This window comes from Littorina saxatilis, linkage group LG1 (genome assembly GCF_037325665.1).
Source record: "Littorina saxatilis isolate snail1 linkage group LG1, US_GU_Lsax_2.0, whole genome shotgun sequence".
Lineage (NCBI taxonomy): Eukaryota > Metazoa > Mollusca > Gastropoda > Littorinimorpha > Littorinidae > Littorina > Littorina saxatilis.
The window spans coordinates 2236836-2254836 of NC_090245.1; the positions used below are offsets into that span (position 1 = coordinate 2236836).

The following is an 18001-nucleotide window of genomic DNA, read 5'->3' on the forward strand; positions in this document are numbered from 1 at the left end:
TTTTACACGCGCATGAAATGATTATTACGCGTGTATTAATTATTTCTTACACGCGCATGAAATATTTCTTACGCGTGTATTAAATATTTCTACACGCGCATGAAATATTTATTACGCGTGTATTTAATCATTTCGTACACGTGTATGACATTTTTATTCCACGTGTATTTAATCATTTCGTACACGTGTAAGACATGATTAAATACACGTGTAATACATTTTTCATACACGCGTAAGAAATGAATAAATACGCGTGTAATAAATATTTCATACAAGCGTTAAAAATGCAGGAGTCACGTGGTTAAGCGACTTAAAAACTCGGACTGGGAATCCACATGAAAAACACTCTAGATATGCGTCTTCATCGCCTCGCTTTGCACGCTTACAGCTCAAGATGGCGGAAGCGGCAAACGTCAATGTCACCTTAGAAGGTTTCAGTTGCGAGAACAATTTAACGCCTTTGCCCAGGCTCGCACAGCATTGGAAAGGTAAGTTACTTGTTTTATCAGATGAAGTCGGTTGTTGTGCGCGCGAACCGGAAGTAGAATAGACGAGAGTTGTTGCTTTGCATGTCGTATATTTTCCGATTCAAGTTTTAAGTTTATTACGGGTGTATGTAATGATTAAATACACGTGTATTTAAATAATTTCCTACACGTGTATTTAATCATTTCTTACACGCGCATGAAATATTTATTACACGCGTATTTAATCATTTCTTACACGCGCATGAAATATTTATTACACGCGTATTTAATCATTTCTTACACGTGTATGAATTATTTATTACACGCGTAAAAAATGATTATTACACGTGCATTAATCATTTATTACACGTGTATCAATTATTTATTACACGTGTATTTATGTTTTATTACGCGTGTAATGGTTATGAGCCAAACGGCTTTCCATATATCACACAAACACACACGAGCGCAACAGACAATATTCGGAAATGATCGGTAATTTCCGGATGCATCCGTAACATGTTAAATCGGAAAAGGTGATGATTTATTACCGAAATCATTCAAAACATCCCAGGACCAGAGATACGTGACAACACATGTCATAAGACAGTCTGGTTTCATTTAGATAACAGCTTCAGACAACACTAAATTTCAGCTGACTGTGATGCTTTTGCGTCGGACACGATGGGAGTGGTTTTACTAGTTTCTGGTAAATAGATGTTCCAACAGGCAGACACGACGAAGCTTCCGTGTAGTTGAGTCTGCACGATCTGTGGTTAGTCTGTTTGCTCTGTTTAACTATGATTATTGGTAAGTATAGTAAGACGAAGTTTATGGTTTTATTTTTGTGTGTCAGTACAATGAGACAACGAACAAAACACATTCAAACTGCCTCAGTCAGGTTTAGGACGGCTTGATTTCTAGTGTGCGAACAGCGTCCGAACGTTGTGATGTTGCTCGTTTCAAACATACGTCCTCCGACATCACGTTTTTGTTTTTCAAACGAACTTTTACAAATTGCAGGCATTGCTCGTTTGGTTTGCCTGAAATATGATTTATTATTAAAATTGTAATAGGTTAGCATGACCAGACACATACAGCTGTCTATGTTACCTAGCCCAAAAGTTAGGCTAGAATAGCAACTGATTCAAAAGATCAGACAAAGGCTTAACAGCCTAAGTACCAGTCTCATAACATAACATAACATAACATAACATAACATGACAAAATATGTCCCCGAAAACTGAGTGAATGCACTATGACAAATTAATGATCACTTTTTACATTTAGTCAAGTTTTGACAAAATGTTTTAACGTAGAGGGGGGAATCGAGACGAGGGTGTGGTGTATGTGTGTGTGTGCGTGTGTGTGTGTAGAGCGATTGAGAGTAAACTACTGGACCGATCTTTATGAAATTTGACATGAGAGTTCCGGGGTAATACATCCCCGGACGTTTTTTTCTTTTTTTCGATAAATACCTTTGATGACGTCATATCCGGCTTTTTGTAAACGTTGAGGCGGCACTGTCACACCCTCATTTTTCAATCAAATTGATTGAAATTTTGGCCAAGCAATCTGATGAACGTAAATTTGGATCGTTTTATAAAATGGTGGTTTTTTTTTTACAATTTTCAGATTTTTAATGACCAAAGTCATTAATTAATTTTTAAGCCACCAAGCTGAAATGCAATACCGAACAGAAAGTTAAAACGAAGAGAGGTACAGAAAAGCGTGCTATCCTTCTCAGCGCAACTAGCTACCACCCCGCTCTTCTTGTCAATTTCACTGCCTTTGACACGAGCGGTGGACTGAGGATGCTACGAGTATACGGTCTTGCTGAAAAATTGCATTGCGTTCAGTTTCATTCTGTGAGTTCGACAGCTTGACTAAATGTTGTATTTTCGCCTTACGTTAATCCCTGGCAGCTGCTGTTTACACTCCCTTCTGTGAACAGAAGGTCAACCACCTTTCACCAGTGACATGTGGGGAGCAGCAATGACATGTCATCTTGGCGAATGTGGCATCTTAGTTGCTATCTATTTAAAAACTCTGCTCACCCACAACTTTATATACCCCTCTTGCAGGGATTCAGAGACCTTCAGTGGTGTGGTAGAAAAAAATGTGCATTCCTGATCTGTGAACCAGTGGTATTTACCTTCTGATACATTGAGTCCTTTAGAAAGTTTGCAAGTGAAACACACTTAATTTAAACATATTTCTCTTTTAATTCAAGCTATGATTCAACAATAATGTTTGAATATAACTCCTGAAATGATGAATTGAAAAGCAGCATCAGAAGACTGTGTATAGAATTAGCAAGGGATATAACTCTGGCGGTTTCTGTTTTTGTCTAAACCTTCTTCTTTTATAACCTGAGCAGTTAGCCCCTTTGAAGGTGTTTAATTGAAACAAACTGACTTGAAACTTGTTTCTCATTTGGTTCAAGCTATGGTTCAACAATTATTTGAGAATATACCACCTGCAGTTATAAAATCATAAGCTACAAGTAAAAATGTGTAGTACAAGGAAGGTGACTGTTATTTTCTGTGTTTGCTTTGTTTGCATGGCGATTTTCCTTTAATGCAGTAAACATTTGTTTTAAACAAAGACAAAACTAGGTGATAAAATCAAATACCTTCAAGTTTACAAAAATTGTTAATTATGTGCATCTCCAATTTTATGTTTTTGTTTAAAGCCGCTTCTTCTTCTTCTTCGTTCATGGGCTTAGACTCCCACGTTCACTCATGTTTTTAGCACAAGTGGATTTTTACGTGTATGACCATTTTTACCCCGCCATTTAGGCAGCCATACGCAGCTTTCGAAGGAAAAAGCCGCTTCTAAAACCCTTCTTGAAATTTGTTTACCACTTGTTTTTGTAGACCCCCCTAGCAAGAGTGATGCAACCAAACACCTTCAAGTATAGAGGTTTTTGAGAAAAAAAAAATTGTGTGCTGTTTTCAGTTTTAAAGCCAGGAGAGGCTCAAATAGCAACTCGTGAATTGCTAAAAATTCACTTTCAGCTGGTTAGTTACAAATACCTTCAAGTTTACAAGATTTTTTTACTTTTGTGCATCTCCAATTTTAAGATTTTGTTTAAGCTTATACAGTCCTGAGACATCCTGTTTACTGGCTCGCGCGCAGAGAAAAAAATTCCCTCTTTATCTTCACTCTCACTTGCTGCAAAATCCCTCTCGCGGAGGGTTTTTTAGACAGGCCAGGCACTGGTTTTTCCTTGACTGTATAGGGGCTTCTAAAAAACCCTCTTGAAATGTGTTTACCACTTGCTTTTGTAGACCCCCTAGCAAGAGTGATACAACCAAACATCTTCAAGTATATTTGTTGTTTGTTTGCTGTTATCAGTTTTAAAGCCAGCAGAGGCTCAAATATCCCCCTCATGAAATGCTAAAATGAATTTTCAGCTGGTCAGTTACAAAAACCTTCAAGTTTACAAGATGTATATATTATGCATCTCCAAAAAGCTTGTTTGTTCTAAAATTTAAAGTCAGGAGAGGCCACCTAAACCCTCCCAAAAATGCTAAAATTCCATCTCGGCTGGGGGGCGCTGCCCCCCTAAACCCCCCAGCAAGGGCGCTGCCCCTGCACCCCGCCGGAGCCTTGGCGGCCCCTGGACCCCGGCCTTCCAAAATGTTCAGTCCTGGCAATATTTTCGGCTCCCACCCATGTACAGATGAACAGTAGGCGCTGCACCGGCCTTGCACTATAATAATTAATAAATAAGGTTGTATTCAATAATGGGGAGTTTAATGGTTGTATTCAATAATGGGGAGTTTAATGGTTGTATTCAATAATGGGGAGTTTAATGACCCGAGAAAGGAAGCAATGAATAAAGAACCTATAAAACCCAGGTGCACCTCTCTGGCTCCTAGTCCTAGGCAGTGTGCATGCACACTATCTTGTTCCTGCCTAGCTCTTGCCATCTCTGAGTTATGGCGACCACAGACAGGCATACACACACACTTACATCCATTCTGTATAAAGAAGCAATTTTGGGGAGATTTTCTGGTGAAGAAGAAATATTAAGAAGTCCAAGCTAGTCGGGCTTTTGTGTGAATTTGCAGAAGATATCGAAAACCAATTGAAGTAAGTTGTCACGTCCATTTTTGTCTGCATATTATTTTGGAGTTATTAAATTTGAGTAAACACTACCCCCTTTCGTTACAGGACCAGGTGCAATTGCAGGAACCGTTGCAGATGAACTCACTTCATAGCAGTCATCCCAAAAGCAAGATGCATGAGCGCCAATCATCAAGATGTCAGCGTTATGACAACAGTTCCCTTGGTAGACTCTGCCTGTGTCATTAACCATATAGCACCACAACACCAGAGTGATTGAGGTATCTGTGGCTAGACAGGGTACTGCTACTGACCAGGGACATGGCCTCCGTACCTATTGCTCAGACAGCTTCGGTCAGCAACCAAGCGGCTAACACCTTGATAACTGTTTCCATTCCCCAAACCTTGTGCACTAATGACAACCCAGGTAGCAGTATTGTCAATGTGACAGCAGGAGGGTCCATCGGAAACCAGGTCAACAATCTAGTGACCACGGTGATGGCACTGGAGGGTTTCAGTCTCGCTGACCATGGCTTAGACAAGGTTCAGGAGGGACAGGCCCAGAGAGCACCTAAGCTGGATGATAGAGTTGACAGTGGTGATATTGCTGACGACTATGATGATGGAGTTAATCTTGTTGTCAAGGCAACCTTCTGGTGGTGCAAGGACTGTAACGTCAAGCAAAAGTTTGGCTGCGGAGAGAGCATGGAGGAGCACCTGCGCCTCAAGCATGGAATAAACGGTAGACCGGGTGGAACGAAAGACTCCAATATGAGTGTAATGTGCAGCCCTGTGGCTGAATCATGCAGTTACCAGGCCCCAACACAGGAAATCACATCAGATTCTGACTTGGTCACCTCAGTCTATTCCATTCCTGCAGATTCTGTCACAGTTGAAGACCAGACCGTTGACACTCTAATCTTGATTGATGACATCACAACCTTGCAGGTGGTTGCAACACTACCTGAAGAGAAAATATTACAACCAGAATGTCTGAAATCCTCAGCTGGGAATATGTCTTACACTGATCAGGGCCTGAGTTCTGAAAAATCAAAAGGTCCAGCCAGCTTTGAAGCGCTAGAATTCAGCCATTCAACAAGACATTCCAATAAAGGCATGTTGCCTGACCTGAAACCAATTCCGGTGATCCCAGCTTTGCCTTGTGATAAAACTCCTCTGTGTTCAGGCCTTCCTCGGCCCGGTACAGTGACAGTGAGGTCAAAGCTACACCCTTCACGTCAGAGTTCTAGCTCCATCCTTGTAGAACCAGAGACGACCTCACCAGGTGCCGCTGCTGAACCGTCCTTGGGCACTAGGCTTTGTGAGAAAAGCTCAAACAGCAAGACCACAGCCAGTAAAGCAGCTGAAGTGAGTCATGAAACTAGGCAGGTTACAACCAAAAGACAACGTACACTGCAGAGTGCCAAAAAAGTGAACCAGGGCTGTAGTGTCGGCGTTGAAAAGTTGTCAACAAGAGAAAACAAATACGGACAGACCGAGATGAAACCTAACAGAAAGAGAGCAGCACAAAGAGACGTGCAGATGGTGTCAAGAACAGAAAGCTTAGCGGCCAGGAAATCAACACATGATACTGGTCTCTCGTCAGCTGACTCTGGTTCAAGGTCAAGGATGACCACTAGGAGCAGATCTGGTCTTTCACGTACACGTCCAGTAAAACATCACAAGAAGCTAGCCAAGAAAGCAAAGATGGCTGATGATGGCTGTGAGTCTAAGTCAAAGCAGAACACCCGCAAAGAAGTTACTAGCAGCTGTCACTCAAAGGTAAATTCACGCAGTTCTTCAGGACGCAAGATTAAAAAGCCTCTTCGCTATTTAGATGGGTCAGAAATGGAAGAAGAAGAGGATGAGGGGGAAGAATCTGAGCACGGAAGATCTGTGTCTGCTGCTGCTCAAAAGAAAAAGGTTCATCCTAGAAGTAAAACAGTTGACGAGGATTTTTCTCCAGTCAAGAAAAAAGCTCCTGCAGGGCAGATAACCACAACTGAACATCACACAGAAGAGGAGACAGATGTTTTAGCTCCCTTGACACCGGAGCAAAAGAGCAAAGAAGAAAAAGTATACACTTGTGAGGACTGTGGTCGGAAGTTCAAGTTTGAAAGTAAGCTCAAGAAACACGCTGCATTTTACACAGGTCAGATGATGCAGCAGTGTAGTGTGTGTGACGTCTCGCTTCACAATCTTGACCTCCTCAACGTCCACATGTACCACGTTCACAAGACCAACGAGCCAACATCGTGCCTCACTTGTGGCAAGACTCTGGGTTCCAAGAAGAACTTGCTGCATCATCTCCTTACCCATCCCCACAGCAAGGGGCAAAACGTGGCCAACTTGATCAAGGACTCCTGCGCTACCCACATGTGCTCCATTTGTCATGAAACTGTCATAGAGGGAGATGGCCGAGTGGAAAGTCACTACCTGGCACACAAGAAGCCAAACATTTGTACCTGTCAGACATGCGGGAAGTGGTTCAGTCACAAAGCGGATCTTTATCACCATCTCAAAGAACACGGGGACAGCGATAAGTCTGACCTTCAGAGTGTCGGTCACGAGAAATCCAAACAAACTACCGCCAGCAAAGGCAGCGCTCTTGTTCATGGTCAGAAAGAAAGCGAGAAGGATATTGAATCACAACCTGTTCAGAGTATAATCGCGGCGTCAGTGGAGCAGATTTTGAAGTTTGAGGAAAACTCGATGGAAGGCGCACCTAACCAGATCACCGTCACCTTCATCTCCTCCCCCATCGAAGAGAGCGAGACACCGGCTAGTGTTATCAAGAAAAGAAATCTGTCGGCAATTTCCTGCCAGAAGTGTGGCAAGTTTTTCAAGACTAAAAAGTTGTTGTACCAGCATTTGAGGTGCCATGGGACTGTGGACACGGACACCTCCTGCAAAGATAACAGCATCAAGACTGAAGTGCAGAAGGAGCAGGTGAGAAATCCCATTGATCTGGCACGAGGGGTTCCGTTTGGAATTCCCTGCACCGTGGTCAACACAGAAGGCCTTGAAGGAATTGTCAGAACTTTCACCACCACGCCTGAAGGTCTGGTGGTGCCAAGCCAAATGCAGGTATCGTGCGCCTTGTGCGAGAGACAGTTTGAGTCGGAAGTGCAGGCTAGGCGCCATGTGAACCGCTTCATGGAGCAGCGTACGATTCTCCAGTGCAACCAGTGTTCACTCAAGTTTCACAACCTTGACCTGTTCAACGTGCATCACACCTACCTCCACCAGCCGGAGGGGAGCAGCACGTGCATGACCTGCAACGCGGACTTCAAGAGCAAGGCAGACTTCTTCGCTCACCTGGGCAACAGTCCGGGACCTCACCCCCTGTCCCACAGGCTGGGACTCAAAACCTTCCTGCAAGACGCATGTGGGAGGGTCACCTGCTCCACCTGTGGGAAGAGCATGTGGAACTACCCCATGAACATCGCCAACCACACCAAGACCCACAAGAGCTACCCCTGCCCCATCTGTCAGCTGGGTTTCCCTTACAAGTACGCCCTGCTCACCCACCTGCAGGCTCACACCAACTCCAGGAACCTCAGCCTGGTCAGTGCTCGGTCAGAGTTACACGTGGAGCAGAGCGAACTCACAGAAATCGTCAACAATGTGGAGCAGAGCGAACTCACAGAAATCGTCAACAATGTGGAACAGATCGAGAGCAGCGCGTTCGTTGAAAACCCAGACAACAAATTTTGCTGTTCACTGTGCGATGCAGAGATTACGTGTCAACGTAAAAATATCCACAAGCATCTGGATCTTCACGCAAGGAAGGTCCTCACCGCAGTCAGGGACGGGAAATACTTCTGCCATGAATGTGGGCAGGACATTGTGGTCACTGAACAAAGCGTTGCTGATCACATGAACACCCACGGTCACACTACTGCTGAGTTCGTGTGTGTCTTCTGTACTCGAGCGTTCGAGGCGTTTGAAGACTTTAAGGAACACGAGGCGAGGAAGCACTGGCTGAATGTGTACTTTGAGAAGAGTGTGTGTGAGGTGTGCGGCAAGGGGCTGGTGAGTCGGCAGGAGCTGAAGAAGCACGTCAAGCTACACGGGGAGACACAGGGTCTCTTCACGTGTCCGAGGTGCAAGCAAGCCTTCCGCTTTGAGGTGAGCTTGATGCAGGATGTGAAGCGTGTGTGTGTGTCTGTGTGTGTTGGTGTTTTGTCATAAATGTATGCCAGTTGCATGTATGTGTGTAATATATAAATATGTGTGTGCGTGCACATGTGTGTGTGTGTGTGTCAGTGTGCGTGTGTGTGTGCGTGTGTGTGTGTGTGTGTGTGTGTGTTTGAACGTAACTAAATCAAGAGACACCAGTTGCTAAGTCCTATATTCAGATATATTATATAGAAATGAAAACCACAGCAAGGTCAGTAAAGAAGTCATTTGTTTTGGTCACATGATCTGGATTTATGATAAGTATTAACTTTATATTATTGTTTGCAATCTTCCAAACCAGAGCAAGCTGAAAGATCACCTGGCCAAACACGCCAGCGGGCAGGGATCCTACGCCTGCCAGTTCTGTGGCAAGCTCTACATGACCAAGATCAGTCTGCACAGACATGAACAGGTAAGTCACTTATGTTATTCTGTCAACAATTGTTTATTCAGAGAGAGAGAGAGAGAGAGAGGCAGATTTAAAGAGACAGAAACAGACGAGAAGACAAAAAGACACAAAAAAACCAAACAGGGACAGTGAGAGATTGGGTGTTTGTGTGTAAGTGTCTGTGTGCTCATCATTGTTCACAGGCTGTACATGACTTCAAACTGTATTGACATTATTACTTCCAGACCAGTCTTTCTAAATTCATAATTATTCCCACAGCTTAAAATATTGTTGACAGTTCAGAGACATCCTGCTTGCTGCCGCGCGGGCAGAGAAAATGTTCCCTCTTTATCTTCACAGCGCTGGCAGCAAAACCCCTCACGCGGAGGTGTTTTCAGACAGGCCATGGCAGGCACTGGTTGTCCCGGAGGTATTGAAAAAAAATGCCTTCAGTTGCATGATCAGACCAACACTAACACTCACACTAATTGACTAACACTAACACTCAGCGTGTCTGTTCCAGGTGGACCACATGGGCATCAAAGACTTCAAGCACAAGTGTCCGCACTGTGACGCTCAGTTCATCAACGCTACACACCTGCGTGATCACGTGACCAACAAACACAGCGACGGTGCCAGCTACACCTGCAGTGAGTGTGGACTGGGCTTCAGACACCTGTCCACCTGTGTCAGACACAAGCGAGTTGTTCATGGCGGCGACACTCCGTATGTTTGTAAGGTATGTGATCAGACACCTGTGTCAGACACAAGCGAGTCGTTCATGGCGACGACACTTCGTATGTTTGTAAGGTATGTGATCAGATGCCTGTCTACCTGTGTCAGTCACGAGCGAGTCGTTCATGGCGATGACACTCCGTATGTTTTTAAGGTATGCGATCAGACACCTGTCCACCTGTGTCAGACACAAGCGAGTCGTTCATGGGGGCGACACTCCATATGTTTGTAAGGTATGTGATCAGACACCTGTGTCAGACACAAGCGAGTCGTTCATTTGGGCGACACTCCATATGTTTGTAAGGTATGTGATACCATCAGGAAAACATTACATGACAATGACATTGGATAACAGAATCTATGCAAATGCATGCATGTGCATTACATGTTATGCTGGTACCGTGAAACCCCGTTTTAAGACCCCCCAATTTAAGGCTCCTTCCTTGTTAAGACCCTGTTTTCTCAGACTTTCTGTTTATAACCTGTGTAAAATGACCCCCTTTTTAAGACCTGATTTACTCAGATGTTTGGAGGTCTTAACAGGGGGTTCCACTGTACTGACATCCATGCACACAGGTAAGTTTTGCATTGCAGTTTGGGTTGTTTGAGATGTTCATGGTTGTGATACTCCCATAAGCTGCAAGGTATGTGATACTGTAAGAGAAACTAGACTAGTTAGAGAGATCTATACAGTGGTACCTGCTGTGAAAGCAACCCTTTGAGCCTAAAGTGTCCCCACATTGCAGGTGGCCTATCACAACAGGTTGATTTGGTAAAGAAAAAAGACATCCGCACAACATAAGGCATCCTTTCATGGGATGTGTCCTCTCATTGGGGACTCTCAGATCACAAGTAACACTGTTACAGGATGTGCCCTCTCATTGGGGACTCTCAGATCACAAGTAACACTGTTACAGGATGTGTCCTCTCATTGGGGACTCTCAGATCACAAGTAACACTGTTACAGGATGTGTCCTCTCATTGGGGACTCTCAGATCACAAGTAACACGGTTACAAGATGTGTGCAAATGCATCTGCATTTTAAGTTCAAAGTGGCACTGACCACTGTCCACTGACCACTGTCTACTGTCCTTGAACTTGATACATTGGAACCCCCTGTTTAAGACCCCACTGACCACTGTCCACTGTCCACTGACCACTGTCCTTGAACTTGATACATTGGAACCCCCTGTTTAAGACCTCCCCCCTTTTAAGACCTTACTTTTTCAGATGTTCTGTTCATAACCTGTGTCTGTAAATTTACCTTCATTTTAAGACTCCCTCCTTTTTAAGACCTCAATTTTCTGCGATTTTTGTAGGTCTTAAAATGGAGGTTCCACTGTAGTGAATGAAAATCTTTCAGTTCTAAGCATTCTTCCTGGTGTTCTGCATGCACAAAGCTTTCAGTTCTAAGCATTCTTCCTGGTGTTCTGCATGCACAAAGCTTTCAGTTCTAAGCATTCTTCCTGGTGTTCTGCATGCACAAAGCTTTCAGTTCTAAGCATTCTTCCTGGTGTTCTGCATGCAAAAAGCTTTCAGTTCTAAGCATTCTTCCTGGTGTTCTGCATGCACAAAGCTTTCAGTTCTGATCATTCTTCCTGGTGTTCTGCATGCACAAAGCCTTCAGTTCTAAGCATTCTTCCTGGTGTTCTACATGCACAAAGCTTTCAGTTCTGATCATTCTTCCTGGTGTTCTGCATGCACAAAGCTTTCAGTTCTGAGCATTCTTCCTGGTGTTCTGCATGCACAAAGCTTTCAGTTCTGATCATTCTTCCTGGTGTTCTGCATGCACAAAGCTTTCAGTTCTAAGCATTCTTCCTGGTGTTCTGCATGCACAAAGCTTTCAGTTCTAAGCATTCTTCCTGGTGTTCTGCATGCACAAAGCTTTCAGTTCTAAGCATTCTTCCTGGTGTTCTGCATGCACAAAGCTTTCAGTTCTGAGCATTCTTCCTGGTGTTCTGCATGCACAAAGCTTTCAGTTCTGAGCATTCTTCCTGGTGTTCTGCATGCACAAAGCTTTCAGTTCTGAGCATTCTTCCTGGTGTTCTGCATGCACAAAGCTTTCAGTTCTAAGCATTCTTCCTGGTGTTCTGCATGCACAAAGCTTTCAGTTCTAATCATTCTTCCTGGTGTTCTGCATGCACAAAGCTTTCAGTTCTAAGCATTCTTCCTGGTGTTCTGCATGCACAAAGCTTTCAGTTCTAAGCATTCTTCCTGGTGTTCTGCATGCACAAAGCTTTCAGTTCTAAGCATTCTTCCTGGTGTTCTGCATGCACAAAGCTTTCAGTTCTAAGCATTCTTCCTGGTGTTCTGCATGCACAAAGCTTTCAGTTCTGAGCATTCTTCCTGGTGTTCTGCATGCACAAAGCTTTCAGTTCTAATCATTCTTCCTGGTGTTCTGCATGCACAAAGCTTTCAGTTCTAATCATTCTTCCTGTTGTTCTGCATGCACAAAGCTTTCAGTTCTAAGCATTCTTCCTGGTGTTCTGCATGCACAAAGCTTTCAGTTCTAATCATTCTTCCTGTTGTTCTGCATGCACAAAGCTTTCAGTTCTAAGCATTCTTCCTGGTGTTCTGCATGCACAAAGCTTTCAGTTCTGAGCATTCTTCCTGGTGTTCTGCATGCACAAAGCTTTCAGTTCTGAGCATTCTTCCTGGTGTTCTGCATGCACAAAGCTTTCAGTTCTAAGCATTCTTCTTGGTGTTCTGCATGCACAAAGCTTTCAGTTCTAAGCATTCTTCCTGGTGTTCTGCATGCAAAAAGCTTTCAGTTCTAAGCATTCTTCCTGGTGTTCTGCATGCACAAAGCTTTCAGTTCTAAGCATTCTTCCTGGTGTTCTGCATGCACAAAGCTTTCAGTTCTAAGCATTCTTCCTGGTGTTCTGCATGCACAAAGCTTTCAGTTCTAAGCATTCTTCCTGGTGTTCTGCATGCACAAAGCTTTCAGTTCTAAGCATTCTTCCTGGTGTTCTGCATGCACAAAGCTTTCAGTTCTAAGCATTCTTCCTGGTGTTCTGCATGCACAAAGCCTTCAGTTCTAAGCATTCTTCCTGGTGTTCTGCATGCAAAAAGCTTTCAGTTCTAAGCATTCTTCCTGGTGTTCTGCATGCAAAAAGCTTTCAGTTCTAAGCATTCTTCCTGGTGTTCTGCATGCACAAAGCTTTCAGTTCTAAGCATTCTTCCTGGTGTTCTGCATGCACAAAGCTTTCAGTTCTAAGCATTCTTCCTGGTGTTCTGCATGCACAAAGCTTTCAGTTCTAAGCATTCTTCCTGGTGTTCTGCATGCACAAAGCTTTCAGTTCTAAGCATTCTTCCTGGTGTTCTGCATGCACAAAGCTTTCAGTTCTAAGCATTCTTCCTGGTGTTCTGCATGCACAAAGCTTTCAGTTCTGATCATTCTTCCTGGTGTTCTGCATGCAAAAAGCTTTCAGTTCTAAGCATTCTTCCTGGTGTTCTGCATGCAAAAAGCTTTCAGTTCTAAGCATTCTTCCTGGTGTTCTGCATGCACAAAGCTTTCAGTTCTAAGCATTCTTCCTGGTGTTCTGCATGCACAAAGCTTTCAGTTCTAAGCATTCTTCCTGGTGTTCTGCATGCAAAAAGCGGGAGAGATAGTTTATTTGATCTTTTCAAGCTCCATCTGCCCCTTGAAAACGTTCCCCCTGTTCTGCTTCAGGAGTGCGGCGACAAGTTCCCGGTGAAGAGGATGCTTGAGCTCCACGTGATGTCCCACACCGGTGTCCACCCCTTCCAGTGCTCCACGTGTCTCAAGTCCTTCAGCGTCCAGCGGACCCTGCAGGAACACGTGGACTTTGTGCATCGCGGCATCGTCAAGTTCCAGTGCCACGGCTGCAGCAGCAAGTTTCCACGGAAACGCAACCTGGTCCGACACATGAGCACTTGCAGGTTGATTAGAACCTGAAGCATGTTTCAACAATTTTTTTTAATTTCATTTTTTTTAATGGACCAGGTCAGCTGCCAATAATGATTTATAAGTTGTTTTTTGTGTAAGATTTTGTCATTTTTCTGAGTCCGGCCCTCCACTTGAATCCAGAGCCACTTCAATTATCTATTTATTTATTTTTAGAGTGAGGATGCACCTGGAACTGGAAGGGAAATAATTAATTCAGGAGAAAATTGATTCAGATTCACTTCAGGTGTTTTATTCATAGTTTTTGTGTGTTCAAATATGACATTTTCCCTCCAAACAGCTGGCTTTCAGTTGATTGAGTTGAATTGGTTTGTTGTTGTTGTTACTGCTGTTTTGTTGTTGTTGTGTTTGGGTCCAGAGCCAGGTTCACATTTTTATAAACCGTTAAAGTGTTCTTTAAGGTGCAAAAACAATGCCAGGGTACCCTGATTTGCAGTTTTTCCATTACAGTTGAATTGATTTGTTGTTTGTGCATGGAAGTAATTATGCTCAATTGAAAACAAGTGTCTTTAAGTATCTTCTCATTGATTGCTGTTTTGCTGGTTTTGTTTGTGTGTTTGCGTGTGAGTGTGTGTGCATGCATGCCTGTGTGTGTGTGTGTGTGTGTGTGTGTGCAGAGTTGCTTTTAGTTTAAATGTTTGTCCGTACACAGGTTTGTGCACATACACCCATGTACATTTTTGCAAGTGTACACAAACACACACACACACACACACACACACACACACACACACACACACACACACACACACACACACACACACACACACACATGAGCAATCATACAAACACACAGACTCTCTGTCCATTCCCACAAATCTCTCTCTCATCAGTTTTTTGCACAGAAGAAAGAAACGCAAACACGCAAAAATCTCAGGTGTGAACAACCCACACAAGCAACTCTTGGAAACCTGCAGCAGGTCAAAAGGGTAAGCTTATCTCCCTTGCTCTATGTACAGAGCTCTCTTTTTCTCTTCCCCCCTCTCTCACTATTTCTCTCCCTCTCTCAGTATATCTCGCACGCACACACACACACACAATTTTTAACATGGCCACAACTGTTCAATGACAAGCTTTTTGAAGACGTAAATGTACATGACGCTTATTTTATATGACGCTAACTACGCTTTTTCAGCCAAAGCTATTCTATATAAAGACAAAGACCGAAAGAAAGTCGTTGTAAACATGTGTTAGTTTTCTTTATTTTTTCTATCCCACGAACAAAGGAGCGCACCACACACGCTGAGAAATGTTTTTACAAACCAAAAATTGCTTGTGACTGTTCGAAGTTAATTTGTTTTCCAGTTTGGGGTGAATCACTGCTAAGATTGATATATCACTATTTTTTGTTTCTTCTTCTCCTTCCCTCTTCTTCTTCTTTTTCTTCTTTTCTTTAAGTGCAGAGGGTTCTTCTAGTTTAATGAGGTTGAAATTGCTGTTGTTCTTTTGAGTTTTTAAGCGGAAAAAGTTGCAACATACCTTATGCAGTTTGACGAAACGTGTCATTTTTGACTCACCTGCGTAATCAGGAGAGTCTTAGTAATGAGCAGTGTTTATTCATGATTCTTTTCGTGTGTTTTTTTCTATCCAAAGATAGAGTTTATATTTACCGACGTAAAATTCACTACTTCTTTTATTGTTCTGATGTAACTCTTGGTATTGTTCTTGTTCAACAAAACTTTCTGAAGATACAAAACTGCTAACGTTAAAAAGAATCACTGTTCCAATAATTATTGCCTCACCAGCGTCTTGCCAGCGAGGTTCTTGCAAGATTTTAAGATAAGTTGATTATCTGAATCCTAAGACTTAGTGTTTGTCTGTCTGTACGACAAGTGTTTGTCTGTCTGTCCACTTAAAGATAACATGTAACGTTATGTTTTGTACAGTCCATGTAACGTTATGTTTTGTACAGTCCATGTAACGTTATGTTTTGTACAGTCCATGTAACGTTATGTTTTGTACAGTCCATGTAACGTTATGTTTTGTACAGTCCATGTAACGTTATGTTTTGTACAGTCCATGTAACGTTATGTTTTGTACAGTCCATGTAACGTTATGTTTTGTACAGTCCATGTAACGTTATGTTTTGTACAGTCCATGTAACGTTATGTTTTGTACAGTCCATGTAACGTTATGTTTTGTACAGTCCATGTAACGTTATGTTTTGTACAGTCCATGTAACGTTATGTTTTGTACAGTCCATGTAACGTTATGTTTTGTACAGTCCATGTAACGTTATGTTTTGTACAGTCCATGTAACGTTATGTTTTGTACAGTCCATGTAACGTTATGTTTTGTACAGTCCATGTAACGTTATGTTTTGTACAGTCCATGTAACGTTATGTTTTGTCATAAATGAAACGTTCCAATAACCTACCATTCTTGTTTTGTTGGTTTCTGAAGATCGTTTTCTTTCTCTTCAAACCCAGCTAATATAAAAACACACACACACACACAAAACCCATTCAACAACAAAAAACAACGGGAAAGGGTTGGGGGTGGGAGGGGGGGGGGGGGGGGGGGCTTTGTGCAGTACTTGTGCACCGAACAGTTGACGTCAGGCAGAAACTGACAAAAGCAGAAAGCCTGAACGGCAGAGCAACTCTGTGAAATGGCACACCACTGGCAAATGGATTTGCTTTTTTACCTCCTGTACTTATTCTTTCTCTCCCCCCTCCCTCCAACCTATCCTCTTCCCTCCGTGTCTCTCGAGTGCTGGGAGCAACAGCTGCGTGCATCTTCTGCAGGTAGGTCGAGCCAACCTGGCGGCAAAAACACTTCTGCTTTTAAAGTACTCGTCTAGTCTTACACAGGTTGGGGAGGAGGGGGGGGGGGGGGGGGGGGGGCTTTGGGGGGCTTTGAGGAGGGAGACGACCATTTCTCTATCCTTCTGGCTTTTCCCCCATCTCTCGCTGTCTTCTCCAGGATGGGATATTCATCTTATAGCAAGAGAAAACAAAAGAAAGAAGAAATAAAAAACGACAAACAAACATAGTCTGAACGGAACATTACAGACAGCCTTTTTGCAAAAGTCAACAATACCGAGGGAATAATCGAAAAAGAAGAAAAGAACTGACAAAATAGAAGGTATTTTGAGCACAGGTAGGTAAATAAGCATCCCATGCCTAGATCACTGTCCCTTTTCCCCACCAGTTTCTTGTCTCTTTTTCTTACATTTATTGTCTTGTTTATTTTGTTTTCACTAACTGTGACATAACACTGCCGTAATACCACAAAACAACACACAACAACAGTTCATGTTCGCTGCGTTTGTGTGTTGCTCGTGTGTCAAAATGATTTTCAATGCATGAAATCAACCGAGTTGTGTCTACAGAGACTTGCCCAATTCAGCTAGCTCAGTGTCAGATGTGGTAGGGTGGGTGGGTTTGTGTGTGTGTGTGTGTGTGTGTGTGTGGGGGGTGTGTTGGACGTGAGGGAAATTGGAGGGTTCTAATTTGATCTTATTATGGATATTGGCCAAAGGAAAGCATAGGCATGTCACTAACGGATTGATTCATTGATAATTAATTTTTGAAGAGTTTAATCTGGGGTTCTTGAGGCCTCACAATGACGCGCGTGTTATTTTGGCGTCCAGTGCAACGGTCACGGTATTCATAGATGCAGGGCCGGACCAAATGAGTTGTAAGGGGGGGGGGGGGGGTTCCTCCTTTTTTGGGGGGGCAAATCAACGAAGTGGCGATGCCACAAGCGCGCGCCTGCTTTGGTCCGGGGGCATGCTCCCCCGGAAAATGTTTGAAAAACGGTTAAAATCTGTGCAATCTGGTGCATTCTGGGCCTTGTTTTAAGGGTTAAGAGCAGCATTGTTTTGGTGCTAAAACTAGTAAAAAAACCAACAACACTCAAAGCAAGGTAAATGCTTTTTCCAGGGGTGGGGTTCCGGAACCCCTGGAACCCCCCCCCCCCCCCCCCCCCCCCTGGGTCCGGCCCTGTAGATGGGTACGGTATTGAAGTAGAGTGTTTTTCGTCTCGGTTCCTGGTCTGTGTTAAACATTTAGTCAACAATTGACTCAATTTAAACACAAATAGAACAACAGCCTAGCTGCTTCACAAGCAGAGTAGAAGTTTTATTGTTGGTTGTTTGGTTGTTGGTTGTTGGTTGTTTGGTTGTTGGTTGTTTGGTTGTTGATGCCTCGAGAATCCACGGGGGTTATTCGAGATCGATTCAACATCAATGTTGTTCTCTGTTTTGTTCTTGGCCACTTCTTA

At 43.3% G+C, this 18001-nt stretch overlaps 2 protein-coding genes across 2 annotated transcripts in view; both read left to right on the forward strand.

Annotated features, from left to right (window-relative positions):
• The first annotated feature begins 1201 nt into the window (after window positions 1–1201).
• On the forward strand, window positions 1202–14302 carry LOC138959278 (zinc finger protein 62 homolog). Its single transcript, XM_070330686.1, has 5 exons — window positions 1202–1277; window positions 4650–8672; window positions 9025–9135; window positions 9635–9850; window positions 13520–14302. The coding sequence occupies exons 2-5, from the start codon at window positions 4863–4865 to the stop codon at window positions 13763–13765; spliced, it is 4383 nt and encodes a 1460-aa protein (XP_070186787.1). The 5' UTR covers window positions 1202–1277; window positions 4650–4862; the 3' UTR covers window positions 13766–14302.
• Window positions 14303–17727: 3425 nt separating this feature from the next.
• The window catches only part of LOC138964768 (calponin homology domain-containing protein DDB_G0272472-like), a 1271-nt gene continuing 997 nt past the window's right edge, over window positions 17728–18001 (forward strand). Inside the window, exon 1 of the mRNA XM_070337179.1 lies at window positions 17728–17731. Within this exon, the coding sequence (XP_070193280.1) occupies window positions 17728–17731 (4 nt within the window). The remainder of the gene's footprint in view (window positions 17732–18001) is intronic.

Coding starts and splice junctions, on each gene's coding strand:
- LOC138959278 (XM_070330686.1), top strand. CDS start 4,863: ATGGCCTCCGTACCTATTGCTCAGACAGCTTCGGTCAGCAACCAAGCG. Junction 8,673..9,024: donor AGCAAGCCTTCCGCTTTGAG/GTGAGCTTGATG, acceptor CTTCCAAACCAG/AGCAAGCTGAAAGATCACCT. Junction 9,136..9,634: donor GTCTGCACAGACATGAACAG/GTAAGTCACTTA, acceptor TGTCTGTTCCAG/GTGGACCACATGGGCATCAA.